Below are 18,050 nucleotides of genomic sequence, written 5' to 3'. Positions count from 1 at the left end.
TACACTGGCACGTGCATCCAGAGGTTTGCACATACATCTGAAACATCAGTATTTTGTTTAAGGTCATTATGAACCCCAAATCTTGAAAAATTCATGAAGAGCAACGGATTTTTAATTTTTTTTTACCTGGTCTTTGTCTTGGAACTTCTCTGTCGGGCCAAACTGCAGCAGTCCCATGTAACATAATCTTTGAAGGTTTTCTACCACTGAGAAGATGTACCTCCTGCAGCAATGTGAGCATGTTACAATMAGCACTAATGAAAACAGGAAAAATGATAGCAGAAAATACAACATTTTCATGCAGCAACCTGAATTTTCAGCAAACTACCCAGTTGTAGAATTTCTGAAGTGGTATTCTTGCTTGAATTTGCTGTGGAAAACATATAATACCTCAAAGGTCCAAATTWCCTTTCCTCAAATCACAAAACCAATATTTCAGCCAAATACAAAGTAAAATTTTGCAGGCAAAAATGAAAATCAGGCAGAAATAACATGCAACAATGAATGAAACATGGTCAGAACAACAACAGGTCTACAGACAATTTCATCTTATATAAAGAAGAAGGAGTAAGAAAACATGACTGCTAAATACAGGGCTTTTTATGTGTATATATGAAAAACTGGGCAATGATTCTTGCAGTTCGGATTGTTTAAAATTCCTGCTCCAAGAAACTGCTCTCAGTTGCTTTAAGTTTCAGCAGAGCAAGAAGTGCAACATTTCCCATCCTGCATATCTACAACTRTGGCAAAATTCTGGCAGCTGCAGGAACCTTCTGCAAGATTCAGTTTCTGAGACAGTTTGTAAAAAATTAGCTTTGCCCACGTTTAACTTCACTAAGATCTAATTAAATGCAGTTAAATGAGAGTTGGATTTTGGCAGGAGTTTTCTCTGGAGGTCAGAAAGATCAAGCCTAGAAATTTGGCTCAGTTAGAGGTTTTAGTGAATGGAGAGGGAAGAGACAGCTTGATTATGTGTCATTTTATTTTGCATTGACCCATCAGATGGAGCCTGCAGATTTCCAAAAATACCATGAATCAAATTTCCTCATTTTTAAGATTTAGCAATAGATTGGAATTGCAAACCTGAGCTCCCCACGAGTCCTGGCAGCTAATACTGCCCAGCCCCATTCTCTCACTAAAGGCACATTTGCAGATKAGGAAAATGTCATATAAACCTCCAACCATTCACAAACTGTCAGCAATGACTTTCTGGGAAAAACTAAAGTGGTGCTCTTGATTGCATACATTCAAATTGCTTTCCTTTCTTCAGTCCAACCTCAAGTTTTACATCTCCTGGATGAAAAATGGCAAAACATGCCATGGAAAGCATGAGGAGAAACTGAATGGTKTGTGTGAGAGGCAGGAACTAGGAAATGTGGCACCTTTGGAAAGATTTATGAAGGACAGCAACACTTAGATCCTATTAAATTCTGAATTTAGCAGCAGTCAGGAGTGTGTTTTATATAGAAGCAACATCCTGCTGATGAGTTATGAAGGACAGAACCTCCCAGCTCTCAAGCACTGCCTGACAGCATACATGAATATTGTTTATTAGTTTCTTATTACCTTCTATTTGGGAGAGAAAAATACAGTTTGGCACRCTATCCTTTGAGGATTGATGATCCCTGTCTTAAGTGCCAAAGTTCTCTTTGACACACACGGGGATAACTGAGAAAACAATCAGCCACTGCTGGTTCCTCTCTAGAGCCACTTATTTTGACTCATCTGCTTACCTTTTGTAGAGGAGCTGCTGTCGGATTGGCCTTGGAAGGAATCTGATCAGAGTGTGCTTTTTCAGTGGATCATTTAAAAATTCCTCCAGACCTTCCACCTAGAATTACTTTAGAAGTTAATCAAAATGCAAAAKGTAACTATCCCCTAAAGTATAAAGCTTTGCTACCAGAACTGCCTACTAAAATATTTTCTAAGCAAACCTTACTGCTTTTGTAAAGTGCTTCAACATTATTCTTGTTAATCAATGAGGCAGAAGATTCAGTGAGATTATAAAAAGCTCTTGGCAAAACAGTAGCTTAAGAATTTGCAGCATTACATGGCTGTACATTTTTTTTCAGTATGTCTCTGAAAGCAACTACTTTTTCTGTAGGAGACTGAAATGTCTCCTCTCCTCTCCAGGGTCTGGTTTTGTAAAGAACAGATTGAGRGGATATTTGTTCCAGCCTATAGGTACAGCTGACATCATCAGACTTTGAARGAAAACAAAAAAGCACCGTACCTTGTAGCTGACTTGTATGATCTGAACAAAGACTGAGAGAGGCAAGCAGAGAAGGATGTCACTGACAAGAGCCCATCCAAACCCCAACTCCCTGTGGACTGGCAGAGGAGGGATGTAGCGCATCCAGGACGTGTCATCCACRTACACTGCAACAAGAACACTGCCTCACACACAGCACTTCCACCAAGAGCTTCACTGTGAGTGCTCAAGGAGAGCACAYTGGCAATCCACAGGCTGAAAATCTAAAATAATCCACAAATTCTCTAAACCAGTGRTTTTCAAACCTTTCTGAAACAGACTTTTATCCATTTCTCAGTGCTGAACCAWKGCAAAGTCTGTGCTAAAGTCAGGATGTGCCATTTCTCACCTGTTTGATTAGACAGATCTATTTCAGTCTCCTGTGCAGAGGTCTCAGGATTCACCACACTTGTCACAATTTCTAAGGTCCCATCTGGTTGTGCTTCAATTATAGCTGCATTCTCATCCAGCCCTTGTTTCTTCTCAYCATCACTACCTCCTTTTCGCCGTGCTTCATTTAAAGGGTGGCCATAAATTAAGTACCAGAGGAACATGTGGACCATTCTTAAACGGGGCATTTTGGGAAGAAAGCCAAGGGAACGTCCAAGTCCTGGAACTGGAAGKGAAGATTAAGGGCCAAATAGAAATACAGGATTAGAGCAGGAGAAACAGCTCCCTGGGCAAAACTAATGTGAAGAAAACAGGAAGGAAAGATGGGCAGTTGAAAGTAAATATAAGTTATAAGTAGTGAAGAAGCAGTTCACTACTTATAACAGTAGAATAACAGAACTTATAACAGTAGTTATAAGCAGTGAATAGAAATACTCCAGTTCACAATTGTAAAAAAACATAAGCAGCTAAGAAAACATCAGTAATAGGGGATATTGGTTTAATGTAAATCTACTTTTATTTCTACAGAAGAAGAAAAAACACACTTGTATCTCAGCAGGAGTAAGGATCTGAAAATTATTATTCATAAGTGGCAAAGTGAAGGATGACAGCAAACCCAAAGCTGGCTGTACCTGTAACAGGGTGATAGTTCTTTAGCTGTGTTACGCCCATCTTTTCATCAGTTTTTCCTGCCTGACTATTATCAGCTTTACATGAACTTTCTTGTGTTTTTCCATGATCAGAAACTGCCTCTTGTCCCTGGTTTTCTTCATCACCATGGTCCTGGGATGTTGGTGTCTGGGGAACTTTAATCCTGTAGTAAAACCACACAGCACTTTGACAAAAATAAACAGARTTCAGTTGTTGTTCTTCCCTGCCTTCAGGGGGCAGGGAAGGCTCAGTTTGTGCTTCCATTTCTCTATTGCTAAAGAAGAGGTTGGTTGTTTTTTTTGTTTTTTTTTTTTCCTTACCTTGTGTTTATTTTCTCTGCATCTTTTTGCACATCCCAGATAAGCCAAGCCCCCCTCAGACCATCCCAGCCATCCCTGAGACTTGCCTGTTTGCAGTGCTGGAGTTGGAGATGCGGAACCGCACCTGCTCAATGGCGCTTTTCACCAGGGGATCGCTTGGGCTCACCGAGGGGTGCACAACAAACTCCACCTGCTCAGAGCAGCAGAACGCAAACAAAAGGTGTTTATGGAGATACTGGCTCTTCATCAGCTGCATAAATTATYCCAGATTAACATTTAATTAGCAGTAGCCACAATGGATGTATCCTATGAAGGTTTAACAATTCACAGAACATGAATGAAAACTCCTGTTGCTACTTTAAGCAAGAGGTCAAAGCACATAGTCTTTGTACCAATAAACTGATAATGACATTTCTACAAACCTCAGGGTTTTTGGGTTTTTAAACCCTGAAATATCTGYGAAACAGATACTTTGACTTGTAAATATTAGGCTGAGAGGGATAAATGAAAAGTCACAYCCTGTTAGGCCAAACTCACACACATTGTTGCTGAAAGCACACACACAGTTCAGACTAGTAAGATTTTGTATATGATCTACACTAATTATGCAGCAGGTAATTTTCAGTGGATTCAATTCCCTGCTCATGAGCATTTCACACTAGAGTAAGTGACAAGTCTCAGCTATACAACCACAGGTATTTGACTGTCATAAACCTCACTAACAGTGGCTTTTTGTACTAAAAAAAAAGATCACATTCAGAAGCTCACTTWGGATTTTTCATACACTCTCGGCTTTCAAAAGGGGTTTAAATAGAATTATAGTGCAGCCTGACAGTGCAGGGAGARAACCATGAATCACAGACCTGATAAGCAGCAGAATCTCTTGGAAAGGAGATTCAGCGTCTGTGATCTCTGGCCTATGCCTTGGTCTCAATTATCTGCAGCACACTAATGGAAAGCAATGATCTGGTTCTCACAGTAGCTTTGTTTGACTTGAAGCTTCTGGGTAGAGCTCCAGTGTGGGTTCTGCTGCAGGAGTGAAGTCACCCATGCACTCCAGCCCAAAGGGCACTGTGATAAATCAGGAGGGTGTGTGTGTGCAGTCACCTTCTTGCTGATGCCATCCTGGATGACCGTGGTGCGGTAGAGCCTGAGGAGCCCCTCCCGTGCCAGCCTCTGCACCAGCCGCACKATGGACTTCTTGCAGCACTTGGTGGAGACACCTTCTTGCTTCTCTTGATCCATGACCATCTTCTGAAGTCTAAAAGATGCCAAAAATACCTTTAAGCCCAGCAATGTTCCAGCTGCCTAAGCAGTTTGTTAGAGGATGTGGTGTGAATGGCATTTTCTTTCCCTACTTTCAACAGCCCCTGCTCTTTTCCCTTTCGCCAGAGACAACTGGGAACTTTGCTCTACMTTTCAGCTCTATTTTCTTTGTATTCAAGCTTTTTCTTGTTAGGGGAGAGCTGCTGTTCAGATGACAGCGAATTCTCAATGCCTGATTTCTCTGTGCATGACTACAGTGCAATTATGAATCCTCCCTGAGGTCAGAAGAACCTACAGCTCATTTAGGTGGTGATTTAACAAAAGCAGTCTGTTCGTGCAGTTGTGAGCTCAGTTCAGCTCCAGGCAGAARGGGTTTATTCTGTGGTTTCAGAGCTCAGGCACTGCTCCTGCATTCACAACATAGATACAGRCACACATATCCCACCACTGGAAGCCAGCTCCCCTCTCCCTTGCAGGGGTGTGCTCATATCCTACTCTCCCCATGCCTGTTCCCATGCCCCCTCCCACAAATGCCCCAGGCCCTAACTTCGGACTCTTTCAATCCTGGGGCATCAATTCTGAAAAAAAACCTGGAAGGTAATTAAGGAAATGAGGCAATAACTGAATGTGCACGGACTTCAGCTTTCCCAAAAGACTACCACATCCTGGTAATTAACAAATGGAATGCAAAGACCAGTAAATTTTCTTGGCAGAGACCGGGGAGTGACAGAACTTCCAMTGATTCTGAGGGAACCTGTGAGCAACCTGTTGGCAGCACTGAAGGGACAGCAGAGACCTGAAATGTCTTTAAGGCCTTCACTTGGATGTGACTCAATCAATCACTGATGAGGTTGGTGCCAGATGAGGCACTAATTTTATAACACCCTGCAATTAAACAAGGTGACAGAAGGTTTCCAAATTCTCAGACCGGAGGAGAATAAAGCCATGATTTCTTACTAAATTCATGTAGCAAGCAACCCTGGGTATACTGACATGCCAGGATCTTCTGTGCTGACATAAAGATGGATGGTGCAATCCTATTTGTGACAAGATAGCACTGCCAATTTGGGATCCAGCAGAGCATCAGAATTTCCATTTATTTTTGAAGGGGAAATCTTAAAAGGCTGAAAGACACTGTAATATTTAGGGAAGGATCTTCAGCTCAGATAAGGTGTCAGGAGAAAACACATAACCACACCACATCAAACTGCACAGAAAAAAGCAAACTTTGGGGGCCCTGCTAGGATGCAGCGACCAGTGATGAGCGATATAAAGACCTGAATCTCTACAGACCATGACAGAAAAACACAGGAATATTTTCTGAAACCATGCAGAGATAAAACCAATGCAGATGAAGGAATCCTCYAGCAGGGAAGTACCTTACAATGTGGCCCCAAGTCTGGCATACCATGAATGGATAAACAAGTTCTCTGACCTCTATTTATGGGACATACACYGTGTAAAAGCTCTTGTGAAATTATCTGCATGCAACTACTGTTGCTCCCAAACAGCTGCTTAAGATTCGAGCCCTCACACCTTCCGTGTGCCATGCTCTCCATCCTCACAGCAATGGTGGCAAGCAAAGGCAGAATGGAGCAGGCCCACAGTGCCCCCAGCACCCAMAGCCCCGGGCTCACGTGAAGAGGCTCTCGATGAGGCGCAGGTTGCGCACGGCCTCCACGATGAGGTTGCGGCGTTTCAGCAGCCTGTAGGTCTCGTGGGGCCTCTCCACCGCCGCCGCCTTGGAACGCTTCTCCTTCCGGTGGCCACACGGCTTCTGGGGCAAATCAAAATGGGACATCAGCCAGCCCACGGCTGCAGCCTAGCTGGGCTCCTCACACAGTAACAGCTGGCCAATTGACCATAAATTTGGATAGATTTGTTTCTAACACGCTACTCAGATGAAGATTCTCTCTTACCTGCCCTTCCCAGGAAGGCAGACAGAGCAGATGAAAAGCAGCACTTGTGTGCTACAGTAAGTAATGACGGGCATTAAGTCAACACAGAGAATCTGGAGAGCACTAGGGAACTAACCCACAACTGTGTTTTGGATATTGACCTTCCTATCTCCTGGAATAATTCTCACTTACAACTACAGCACACGGAGCCAAAATATCAATGTACTTTGAAAAGAATTTTAAAAAAACCCAAACAATTTGAGAAATAAATACAAAAGCTCTAGTCTGAAGTCTTGCTATAAGAGCACGTAACTCAGYTCAGACAGCCATACCAAGGAGAAAAACTAAAGACCTGTGATCRTACCTTAGGATCTTCAAGTCTCACTTCCTCCACCACAGCCACACCTCCATCTTCATCAGTGGGATGAGCACAGTTGGAAACACTGGACTCCTGCTTTTGGGCTCCCGAAGTAGAACTCTCCCCTGAAATGTTGTCTGGGAGCTCCTCAGGATCTTCAAGAATCWGAGGGGAAGGCTGCTTCTTCCTCTGAGACTTCACAGCTGTTGGCTTTGAGACTGATTTGAGGACAAAAAGCCTTGTAATTGTTCTGCTCTCCCTGTTCAGCTTTTCTCTCTCACAGGCATTCCCCATCCACCCAGGTAGCTGCACTTAAAAGCCTTTTGCTACACTTTTCACATATTCTGCCCTGCTGGAAGCAGTGGTTTGACCATGAAAGACTGCATTCAGCCTCCAAAAGTAAAGTTAAAAAAGAAGTGAACTCTCTGTCATCAAATAATTCTCCCCATGCAGCAGCCTTTTCACAGCTTGGAAAGTCATGAAGGGCTTATCCAGACACTGGATAGAAAGGAGAGTTTCTGTCCCAAAGATTCTCAAGTTCTGCCARAAACCTGACTTCTCTGACTCAAAGCAGAATGAGAAGAAGAATTGAGTATTACTCCAAAGGTAATCTACATAGGGAAACAGAGACCTCTTCTCCTCTCTTCCCTTGGAGTTTATCAGAGAAGTTGTAGGAACATTTAAATAGATAAAAAAAAATCAGTTAAAAAAACCCTACTATACCTTTTTTTAAAATCTGTCCCCAAAAAGGTGGTAGCTTTCACACTCAGATGTTCCAAATAATGAAAGAAAAAACTGAGGTAATTAAATTCAGGGGACATGGTATTTTTGTTACAAAATGCTCAGGTGAATAAGGCTGTGGGTCAAGTCACCCCAGCCATGAATATCCAAGGACTGTGAACTCATTTCCTTTTGCACAGGGAAAAGGGGACACATGGCATGGGGTCAGGAGAGGCAGCACAAACCCTACTTGGCACACAAGCACCAGGGCACCCTTCAACCCTGAGAATCTCCAGAGGTTACCACACTTAAGTGTTCCACACCATAACCATTTGGAGGGAAAGCGAAATAATCAAATAGGCTTAAAATTATTATGTTACCAAAAACCATAATGGAAGCTAATAACATGTTATTTTTTTTTCTTCAATAAAAAGAGTAATAAGAAAAATGTAGATTGTTCTCCARGTTTCAGAATTTACCTTTGGCTGGTGTTGCCTGCTGGGCATCATCTCGGCCACTTGATTTCAACGAAGAACCAGAGTTGGCCTTGTGACCTTTTCCTCTCTTCTTCCTGCCCTTCCCTTCTTCCTCATTGTCAGACTCTGAGGCCACAGGCTCATCATCTCCAGGAGACACATCTTCCACAGCTGGGGAATCTTCTGGCACCAGAGCCAAAGTAACGGTGGCCAGCTGCTCACTCCTGGCCTTCTCCCTCTCAAACTGACGGTTTAAATCACTTTCCTCTGCAAAAATGTATGAAATGTACTTTGTTGTCCTTTGCCGACCTTCATCCTCCATAAAACCCTAAAGAAACAGTTGGAATGTTATTTTAMCACCATTCCTGCATTTTCTCCAGCATCAACAGTGGGAAAATTTTCTAACTGTTCTTCGCCCACATCAAAAGAGATCATGTTATTCTTTCTTTCCAAATAACAAAAATGCCCCTAACCTTAACACAGAGAAATCAAAAGAGATTCTGTKCCTGAAAAACAAATAAATCTGCATTACCAGTGTACTAGAACGAACCTCCTACAGTATGTGGGATGGAGAAAAGTCTTAAGGAAGAACAAACTGTGTGTATTCAGAGTGGAAATCAATTTTTTTCAKAACAAAAATGTTTGTGAAACAACTGCACTGCAGAAGTTGTCCAAGTGACTCAGACTTCAGTGGAAATGCTKCTGYCCTGTCTGCTCCAACAGGTGCCTTSAAGGATCTACAAACTCAAATATTTCACCAATCAATAAGGGAGGATTTCATCTCCACAGCTGACAAGGGGAAAAATATATATAGATATTCCAATGGTTTATACAGTTTGTTTTTAACTCTACAGAACTTTTTAACAAATGACAAGATTTTTCTAAAAAAATTCTCCATTGAGGGAAGAAGGCAATTATCCTATCTTTGTGAAAAGGCACAGTTGGATGCATGCAAGAAATGACAGCTGGCKTTGTCTTGTGAAATGAAAAAAATATTGAAATATCTGGAAATAAGAAGTTTAATATTGTAATTCCTAGAGAAGTAACTGTTTTGCTCCAGAATTCACCGGTATTTTCAAAATGCAAGCAGATTAATGATTTTACATGGACAGAGGGTCTTTGAGAAGACCCTTCAGTCTTCTGATTAGAKTAGGTTACAATCCTAATATTTAATGAACCCTTGCCTTACACACCTTTCAATCACCTGAGTTCATATCCTTTTCAATCTTACCAGGACTCTCCCACTGTCATTCTCAAATCATTGCTATCTCTGAAGTTTGAGGTTGATAACATACTCCCACAGTAACCACAGTCCTATTTTCACTTTCAACAAGTATTTCAATCATTTTATTTTAACCTTACCTTGACAACTTTGTACCTGTCCAGAAGACGACACAACATCCTTGCTTCCAGCTTCCCCACATTCATTGCCATGCGAATTTCTGCCTGAGAAATACCTTTGGTTCCTCTACTTTCAACTGTTGTAGAAAGAAAAAACAAAAAATATCTCAGGGAAGTAATCTGACTGAATTATTCATATACTGAATGCTTTTGGCTTTCAGCACAGTTTGAACCATGACATTTATATATATATATATATATATAATTCTATATACATGAATGTTTCTCTGAACAACAGTATATGCCAGAATATTAAATTTAAGATACCCCACTAACAAAAGACATATTAAATTTAAGATACCCCACTAACAAAAGACATATTCAATTTAAGATACCTCACTAACAAAAGACATTTTCACATACATATAAAATACTCAGCCAAATACTGTCATAAACCACAATTTTACATGAAGCAGAATGAAGTTTGGAGGTGATAGTTTCAAATTAGAAGCAGGGGTGACTTTTCCCCTGGCAGCTTTCCACAGTTAGATATTAATTTCTCCATTTGGAAAAGAAAGGAGACAGGAGAATAAGGAACACTGTTTCTCTGTTTCTTCATCATCTTTTTCCATTCCATCCTAACATCCTGTTTCTGCTGGGTGGTACTGAATAGTTGCTAAGTTTCCAGGAAGGGTTAACAGGTGGCAGCACCTCCAGTCTAATCTGGACATAAAGCTCATTTTGCTATGAAAAATTGACACTCTGAYACAAAAGCCACCAGAATGTAAAAACTCCTGCAATAAATACATTTTTTTATACTACAAGGAGTAAAAACGTAATGGGAAAAGTCTTCAGATGCCTTACATCACCTACTTAGCTGATAAGCCTGGGTGAGCATATCCCTTTCACAAACAATATCCACAGGCTGAACAACTTTTGTGATGATCTCTTCATCATCATCATGATAATCTTCCATTTTCTTCYGAAATTCCTTCAGCAGTTTAAGGCAACGGACCATGACATCAGTCCCTGTGAAAAATGAGTGTCAGTAACAACTCCTAACAAAAATCAGGGGGTGTGCAGAGGTTTAAACCATTTTCTTTCAGCAGCATGAAGCAGCAGTGCAATGGGGAGCAAATGACTAAAGACAAGGGGGTATTTCTAGGAAAGGTTTGCAACAGCTTTTCCCTGTGTATGAATATGACAATCAGCTGGATTTCTGAGCTGGTCTACACCTTCACATCTGTGCCAGTGTTAGGACTGCCCAGTAGGAGAAACTTCAACAGCACAAATAAATCCATGAAGGGATTAAGTGCTGATGCCTGGAATTACATTTGCAGAACACATATTTGACTGGGAGATCASTCACTGGGCAAGAACCCATTCCTGTTTACAAGGACAGAACACACTGCTGCCCACCAGCCACAAGACTCTTGTAGATTATTTAACTCCACATTTTAGGATGTTACTGTCCAGCAGCTGTGCTGTGATAACTCTCCACTCACTGGACCTCACAGCAAAGGGTAGAGTGAGGACAGATGGCAGCAGGAAAGCTGAGATCCTGCTCCCTGCTGAAGGATGATCTGCTCTCATTGGTGTCACTGAGCTCCTGCTGRACCATTTCAGAGCACTGGTAACCAGAACTGGGTTACTGAACCCTGCCAGCTTAGCAAGTTGCAGTGAATCAGCAGCTGCTGCAGCAATGGGTGGAACATTTGCAGCCATCCCTGCCCCTCWGCTACAGCCTGCTGTGAAAATGCCAGGTGAAGGCTTTGGTTGAAATCACGAAGGGTTCTGCTGATAGATTTTATCTTGTGTTTACATATCTGAGCAGTTACTGATGCCCAGCTGACATGAAGTTAACCCCCAGTCACTTGACCATGTGATTGTACTCCAGGCCAGATGATTCCATTATTTTCCCTCGACCCGAATCCTTTCCCTAGGATGCTGCTTAGGATTTAAGTGTTGACATTCTGGTAGGGTTGTACACTTCATATCCTTTGTATTMTATCTTTTGTATTTCTACAGCCCATTAATTTTCATTGGAAGCAGGATTTTAAAAATCAAACAAAAAACCCCCACCAAAAAAAATCCCCCCAAACAAACCAATTCCTTTTCCTTTAGCTCCTGCTGCCCCATAATGTTCTTCCTGTAGCAGATGCTCTGGCTTCATCCTCAGTGTGTCCCACATATTTCTATCTTCTTTCCTGTGTAACTCCAGAGATTAAACTATCTTGATCTCTGCTGAAAATCAGCTATTATTAATTCATCCTCCTTTAATACGTAGTGTTTTAAAGGCATTTTTGGGGATTTTCAGCTTTTACGACTGTAAGATGGAATTACCATTCAAGTGAAAGGTTCATCAAGTGGCATTTTTCACAACAAACCTAAGCAGTAAATGCAGCTGCTGTTCTGCCAATCTCTGACAGAGCATGAAACACCACTGCCTTGGGGGCTGCCAGCAAGTTTATAAGTGATCTTGTATTTTCTTGTTTTCTAAGTAAATACTTCAATTAGAAGTTAAATGTTTTTACTACTGACTATAAACTAGCTTTTAGGAGTGCTGTCTAGACTTTTGGGGTTTATTTCCAATGCTTGCAGCTCATTAGAAAATCCCTGAAACCCCTGGGTCATTTCTCTCTGAGCCATGCTTGATGCTGTACCTACTTTTGCCCTCTGCTTCTCTTTGTTCAGAATACAGTTTCTCTACAGAGAATTTCCTTTCCCTGATTTAAAAGATTTGAAGGAATTTGTCTTATCAAGAGCTTTAATCCTACTCCATGTAATTGGCACTCTGTCTTCTGGAATTGTACTTGGTTTTATTGGTTCTTTCACTTGTTCCTTCAAGATCACTCCTATTCACAAAGACTATGTAATTTGCAATGTTTAGTTCATATCAGATTTTTTTTTCCACAACAGTTCATTATATCTCTAAAGAAGATACTGTTCATCCTTCAGAACCATTTTTTTTAACCCTGCAAATCTGCCTCTTAGGATTTTCTGTGATTAAGGATTTAGTTTAGATTTCCTTCAGGAATTGCATTAATTCCATTGGTGGTACTATCCTTCCTCATCCTTCCCATTATTATTTCTTGTAGTTTTTTCCCCATGCAACTTTTATCTCCATCCTTTACTTAGAGCAGTTGCTTTCTTTTGTTCCCTTTCCTCAAGCAGTTCTGCTCTTCTTTGTTTTTCCACTACAAGTTTGGAAATCATCAGCAGTTCCTGTGAACCAATCAAATTAGAATTCAAAGCTGGTTATGCATTAAACCACCCCTCAGCAGACTGTGGCTTTTTGGACAGCAGTTGCTGGGTATCTCTTACTTGACCTCTGAGATCAGCTCACTTGGTGAGAGCATGGAGCTGATAATGCCAAGGGTGTGGGTCTGATCCCTCTACAGGCCTTTCTCTTAAGAGTGGGACTCAATGATCCTTGGAGGTCCCTTCAAACTCAAAATATTCTGTGTTGTGTGAATTCCAAGTGCTGAAAGACCTTATTTCCATAATTTGATATGAAACTTTCCAGAGAAACTTTGCATTCTCATGGAATTTTCAGCACTCTCATTTTCAGGAAAARTCATAAGCAAGAACGCTCTGGTTTTTAACTTATTTCATAATGATCCTTCTTTTTGTATTTTTTTCAAGTTCATTGACTTGTCATTTAACTTCAATCTGAAAGGTCAGCAGACTGTTTTGTTTCTACTCTCTGTATTGGCTTAAGCAGTCCTACTAGGTCATAACCCACACTTTATCCAACAAATTTGACTGCATCCATTCCTTAAAAATCTGTAACAAATGCTTAATTCAGGTGGGCTGTAGCATTTTAGCTTTATACATATTTATCCACGTAATTGCAGGGACAGATTTTTACTTACACCCTTTTTAATTTAAGGTATGAAGCTTATATAGAATAACATCAATGTAATTACATAAAAAGAGCAAAACCATGGTTCCAGTCACCTTTCTTTGTCTTGTAGGGTCCTCCATTGGGGTTTATGTGTTGCAATGGGACAGACACAACTTTGGCCAGACCAGCATTCATCATGTACTGATAGAGACGTTTGAAGGTTTTCTCACAAAGACCCTAATGCAAAGAGAAATGGCAAAAGTCACTGCAGCCCAAAAGCTTCACCTGCTGCTGATTGGTATCAAAGGCATTCACACCACCTGTTCTTCCAATATGGTATTTTGGGGCAGGATATCCATCAGGAACTTAAAATCCTCTAAGTGCAGGCAGAACCTGAGATGGTCCTTGAGGCTGTTGTATCCCTCTAACTCTGCCATCCACACACACAGCAACATTGCAAAATTAAGAATTGCATGATGACACCCGTTGRCAAAACATTTCTGAAGCTGTGGCTGGAACACAACTCCTTCCCTATGATAAACACCAACACCAACTTGATGTGGATCCTTCTTTTGATATCCTACCCCAGAATGTTGTGCAACTTTAGGAGCAGGGAGTATGAATGARCGCCTTTGATACTAATCATCCAGATTCTACTGAGTGAGAATTTGAAAGAGTRATGAATCTCACCAATTCTTCCCTCAAGTTTCCTAATGTTTCCATCTGGTTTGAACGAGTACTTAGCATACTTGAGAGCTTCTCCATCAGAATATCATATTTGCTCCTCCTAACCAAAAAAGAGAATTATTTTACATGTAAGCATGCATATAATTTCATAAACACAAGTGGTAGCTTTAGAAACTGTCAGTCACTAGAGAAAGTATGCTAAGTGTTCTCAGACTGGTTTAGGAATTCTAGGTTTCTTTTCTGCCTGTGAATAGCACATGAGATAATTTGTCTCTAAGAAAAGATCTCAAAAGAGGCAACAATGACTAAGCCCAAGCTGTTACTTCACAGAAGCACAAGTTCTAATCATATACAAGATAGGAAAACAAAACAAAAGTCCTACTAGAAATGACTTTAAGTGAAAATACTCAAAATTAACAGAATGATTAGTGCTACAAAAAGAAGAGTTATCTCTATGTAGGCATGTGACAGGCACTACAGTACCCTGTTTACAGCTCTAAGACAAATTTTAAACTGTTCGACATTTGGAAGAGCAGTTACTAATGAAATTGGAAAGAGTCAATTCCAGGAAACTTTGATGGCTCTGTGACAACAGAACAATCTCTCATCATAGTAAAAGGTCACAGTGTACCCCTGGGACCTTGAAAGCATACCTATCAACATGGAAGCGAGTCAGAAGGAGCAGAATTGAGTGCTGCTGGGCTCCGCTTGGCAGTCGGATGACGTGGGACTGCATCGTTATCAGACCATTTCTGTCCAATACTCTCCTGTGATAATGAAGTTTCCCAGCATCCACTCTAAAAGAAAAGATGACAAGATATCCATAGGAATAGGAACTTCTGAGAACAAATTCTAATTATCCAGTACCCGGAACACTTTAYCTGTATTACCTATGCCCTTAGCGACTGATGCTGATTTTCAAAGTGACAAACTCAAAATTAGGAAGTGCCTAACTTAGGAAAACCTGTGAAATCTATTTTCATAGTCAATCCAATTAAACAGAGAAATATCTCTGATTTTAACCTAGAGCACAGAGTGTCATGACATGGTTTGCTGAGGGAGTTGAATCAGCATTTTATCCCCATGCCCTCCTTTTCCATCAGCTCTCTTTAACTCGTGGCTACGCTGAAATCACTGCCCTCCTTGGAACAGCTCTGGTATTTATATTCCTCCTTAGTTGTGAGTTGACTTAGGCCACCAAACTGATAGAAAAGCATCCATAAATGTTTTCCCCTCTGTCCCCATCATCTCAGTTACCTACAAGAGCTTCCTAAGTGGCAAAAAACAACGCTAGGTGGTTTGCAAGCTACAGCCCATTCATGCCCTAAAAGCACTGAATCCTTAGAGCAATGCTGATATTCTCCAGAACTTCAAAACACATCCAGAAGTTCCCTAAGTAGTTGTATAAAGMTCCTCTATCAACAAAGTACGTGGTATAGTTTGGGAGCTGGCAACTCAGGCTCTTACTCAATGGAGGATATGTCACACAGGGAAATGCTGTGGACAAAAGGTGGCCATCCAAGAATCCCTTCAGAACTTGAGCAAGATAATTAAGTCAGCAATTTAGAAAAGGAAAGGAAAATAATTTTTCTACCCAATTTGAAGAAAAAAGCTATTTAGAGAAAGCAATAACATAGAAACCTGTGTAGTGGCCCACCAGACAAATTTTTGTTTTCATGAGAAAATATCAGGAAAGATAAAGAACTCATGGACGAGACCATTACAGACAAGAGCTCAAATCAATAGTCGGGAATACCTAAAAATAACCTTGAATTTAATTCACAGAGCAAGATACAAACTTACTTGAAAGCCCCAGTGTGAAGGTCCCTCTGAAGCTCTCCCTGCCACCGAGCTCGGCCCAAACGCTCCAGAATGCAGTAGGAAAAGTCAGGCAGTTTCAAGTCAGGGTCCCCCTCCCAGCCTATTAAAGCTCTGTAACGCTGCTCTTGGGAAGCAACAATGACCATTTTCTCTCCCCATCTAAGAAACAGGAGGAAAAGTGATGTATTGTTATTGGTTCCATAAAAACAGAGAGATCGATCCCTTTTATCTGCAAACACCGCTTTTGATATAATCKGTACAAACTGAGCAAGGACTAGATTTTAAAATTTAGGAATATTTTAATGCCAGAGATAAGGATTTCACTCACTTTTCAACAGCTTCTTTGTAAGTATAACAAGGCTGCAAATCCTTTGTCCTTATTTTATTGGTGATATCTACTCTCTCTTTAAAATACTGGCAGGAACCTTGTATGCCGTCCTTGTTATCCAAAATCATGTGGATAGGATAAATATCATCTGAAGAAATAGGATCTCTTTTGGTTTCCAGTATTCCTGTTTCAAGGTCTATTTCTTCATATCTGAAATAAATGCAAAAAGCCAATATTTAACCAAGTAAGAAGACATACAAGATTGTCACAAACAATGCTGATACCTCTAGGAAGTATCTGGGAAAAATGAAGCTCCTTTGACACCTCCAAACTGGMAAAATAAGAAGAGCAGAGCTGTACTCCTCAACATGGCCAAACCTTTTCAGCATGCAGAGTGCRGGAGGAGGGAGATACATTATTTAATCTTTGAAAAGTCAGGGATATCGTGGGAATAAGAGAAGTGGGAATAGCAGAAACATATAGTTCACAGGTAAGGAAAATGACAGGTATATCCTCCCGCTGAACCAGGACATATAAATTCTGCCTGTACCTATGCAGCAAGCAGTCATTTGGATGGAAATCAAGTCAGGACTCATATACAGCTCTCCTAAATCACAAACCCATCAAGATTGAAGAGACTTTTCAGATCTTCCAGTCCAACCATTCACCAGCACTACCACTGTGACCGCTGCACCCCTAAAACACATCACACAGTGACAGATCTTAAAACACCGCCAGGGATGGTGCCTCCACCACCTCCCTGGGCAACCTATTCCAATACCTGAYCACCCCAACAGTGAAAATTCTTTATATAATATCTAAACAGCAGCTCAGATCCACCCTCCGCTCTGCCTGCTGTCACCGGCTACCGAAGTGCTCCGGCAGCAAAGCCTGGGCGAGAAGGGGCAGCCCCTCAGCCAGGCCGGGTTTATCCGGCAATCAGCCCGGATTTAGCCCGGTAACTGGACCGGGTTTAGCCCCTCCACCAGGCCGGGTTTAGCCGGCAATCAGCCCGGATTTAGCCCGGTAACAGGACCGGGTTTAGCCCCTCCACCAGGCCGGGTTTAGCCGGCAATCAGCCCGGATTTAGCCCGGTAACCGGACCGGGTTTAGCCCCTCAACCAGGCCGGGTTTAGCCTGGCGACCAGCCTGGGTTTAGCCCCTCAACCAGCCCGGGTTTGGCCCGGTAACCGGGCCGGATTTAACCCGCCGACCAAGCCCATGTTAAGCCCGGCGACAGGCCCGGTTCCCCCGGCGGGCCGGTGCCGGTGCCGATGCCGGTCGCTGCCCTCACCGGTCGTGCAGGCGGAGCGGCGGCCGCGGCCGGGGCAGGAGGTAGAAGCGCACATCGGGCTGGGCGCTGAGCGCGGCCCAGAGCAGCTGCTGCGTGTCGGGCTCCAGCGGCAGCGGGAAGGGCGGCGAGCGGGCGGCCAGGCGCTGCCAGAGCGCGGCCGCGGTGATGCCGTCCAGCCCCTCCAGGGCCACCTCGTCCAGCAGCACCCAGAGCGCCTCCATGGCCTCCATCCCCCGCCGCTTCCGGGCCCGCGGCGCGCAGGAACTGACGGCGGACAGCGCGACCGTCGCCAGGGAGACCGAGCAACAGGCCCGGCCCGGCCCGGCCCGCGCCGCCGGGGGTTGTGTGTGCCGGGCTCCGGTGTCCGGGGACTCTGTCTGGGGGCTCTGCCCGCCATCTGCG

General features: G+C 42.4%; 1 protein-coding gene across 4 annotated transcripts in view; it reads right to left on the bottom strand.

Annotated features, from left to right (window-relative positions):
* Window positions 1-17,889, bottom strand: part of GTF3C1 (general transcription factor IIIC subunit 1) — a 38,000-nt gene extending 20,111 nt beyond the window's left edge. The window contains exons 1-18 of one of the 4 annotated variants that reach the window (XM_057372345.1): window positions 17,649-17,889; window positions 16,355-16,564; window positions 16,009-16,185; window positions 14,859-15,002; window positions 14,209-14,305; window positions 13,632-13,755; window positions 10,545-10,700; window positions 9,693-9,808; window positions 8,334-8,658; window positions 7,141-7,352; window positions 6,516-6,655; window positions 4,720-4,873; window positions 3,699-3,802; window positions 3,274-3,455; window positions 2,601-2,867; window positions 2,234-2,379; window positions 1,734-1,831; window positions 127-223 (exon numbers count right to left, since the gene is read on the bottom strand). In XM_057372345.1, the coding sequence (XP_057228328.1) occupies window positions 127-223; window positions 1,734-1,831; window positions 2,234-2,379; window positions 2,601-2,867; window positions 3,274-3,455; window positions 3,699-3,802; window positions 4,720-4,873; window positions 6,516-6,655; window positions 7,141-7,352; window positions 8,334-8,658; window positions 9,693-9,808; window positions 10,545-10,700; window positions 13,632-13,755; window positions 14,209-14,305; window positions 14,859-15,002; window positions 16,009-16,185; window positions 16,355-16,564; window positions 17,649-17,878 (2,979 nt within the window). In that variant the 5' untranslated portion in view covers window positions 17,879-17,889. Of the gene's footprint in view, window positions 1-126; window positions 224-1,733; window positions 1,832-2,233; window positions 2,380-2,600; window positions 2,868-3,273; window positions 3,456-3,698; window positions 3,803-4,719; window positions 4,874-6,515; window positions 6,656-7,140; window positions 7,353-8,333; window positions 8,659-9,692; window positions 9,809-10,535; window positions 10,701-13,631; window positions 13,756-14,208; window positions 14,306-14,858; window positions 15,003-16,008; window positions 16,186-16,354; window positions 16,565-17,648 lie in introns of those variants that run through there. The other 3 variants (XM_057372346.1, XM_057372347.1, XM_057372348.1) reach the window with 3 other exon arrangements.
* Between the last annotated feature and the right edge of the window lie 161 nt (window positions 17,890-18,050).

The sequence above is a fragment of the Malurus melanocephalus genome, unplaced genomic scaffold (assembly GCF_030028575.1).
Source record: "Malurus melanocephalus ecotype Western Australia unplaced genomic scaffold, MMel_1.1 scaffold_170, whole genome shotgun sequence".
NCBI lineage: Eukaryota > Metazoa > Chordata > Aves > Passeriformes > Maluridae > Malurus > Malurus melanocephalus.
Note: the sequence above shows the minus strand (reverse complement) of the source record. Positions and strands in the feature narration are given on the sequence as shown.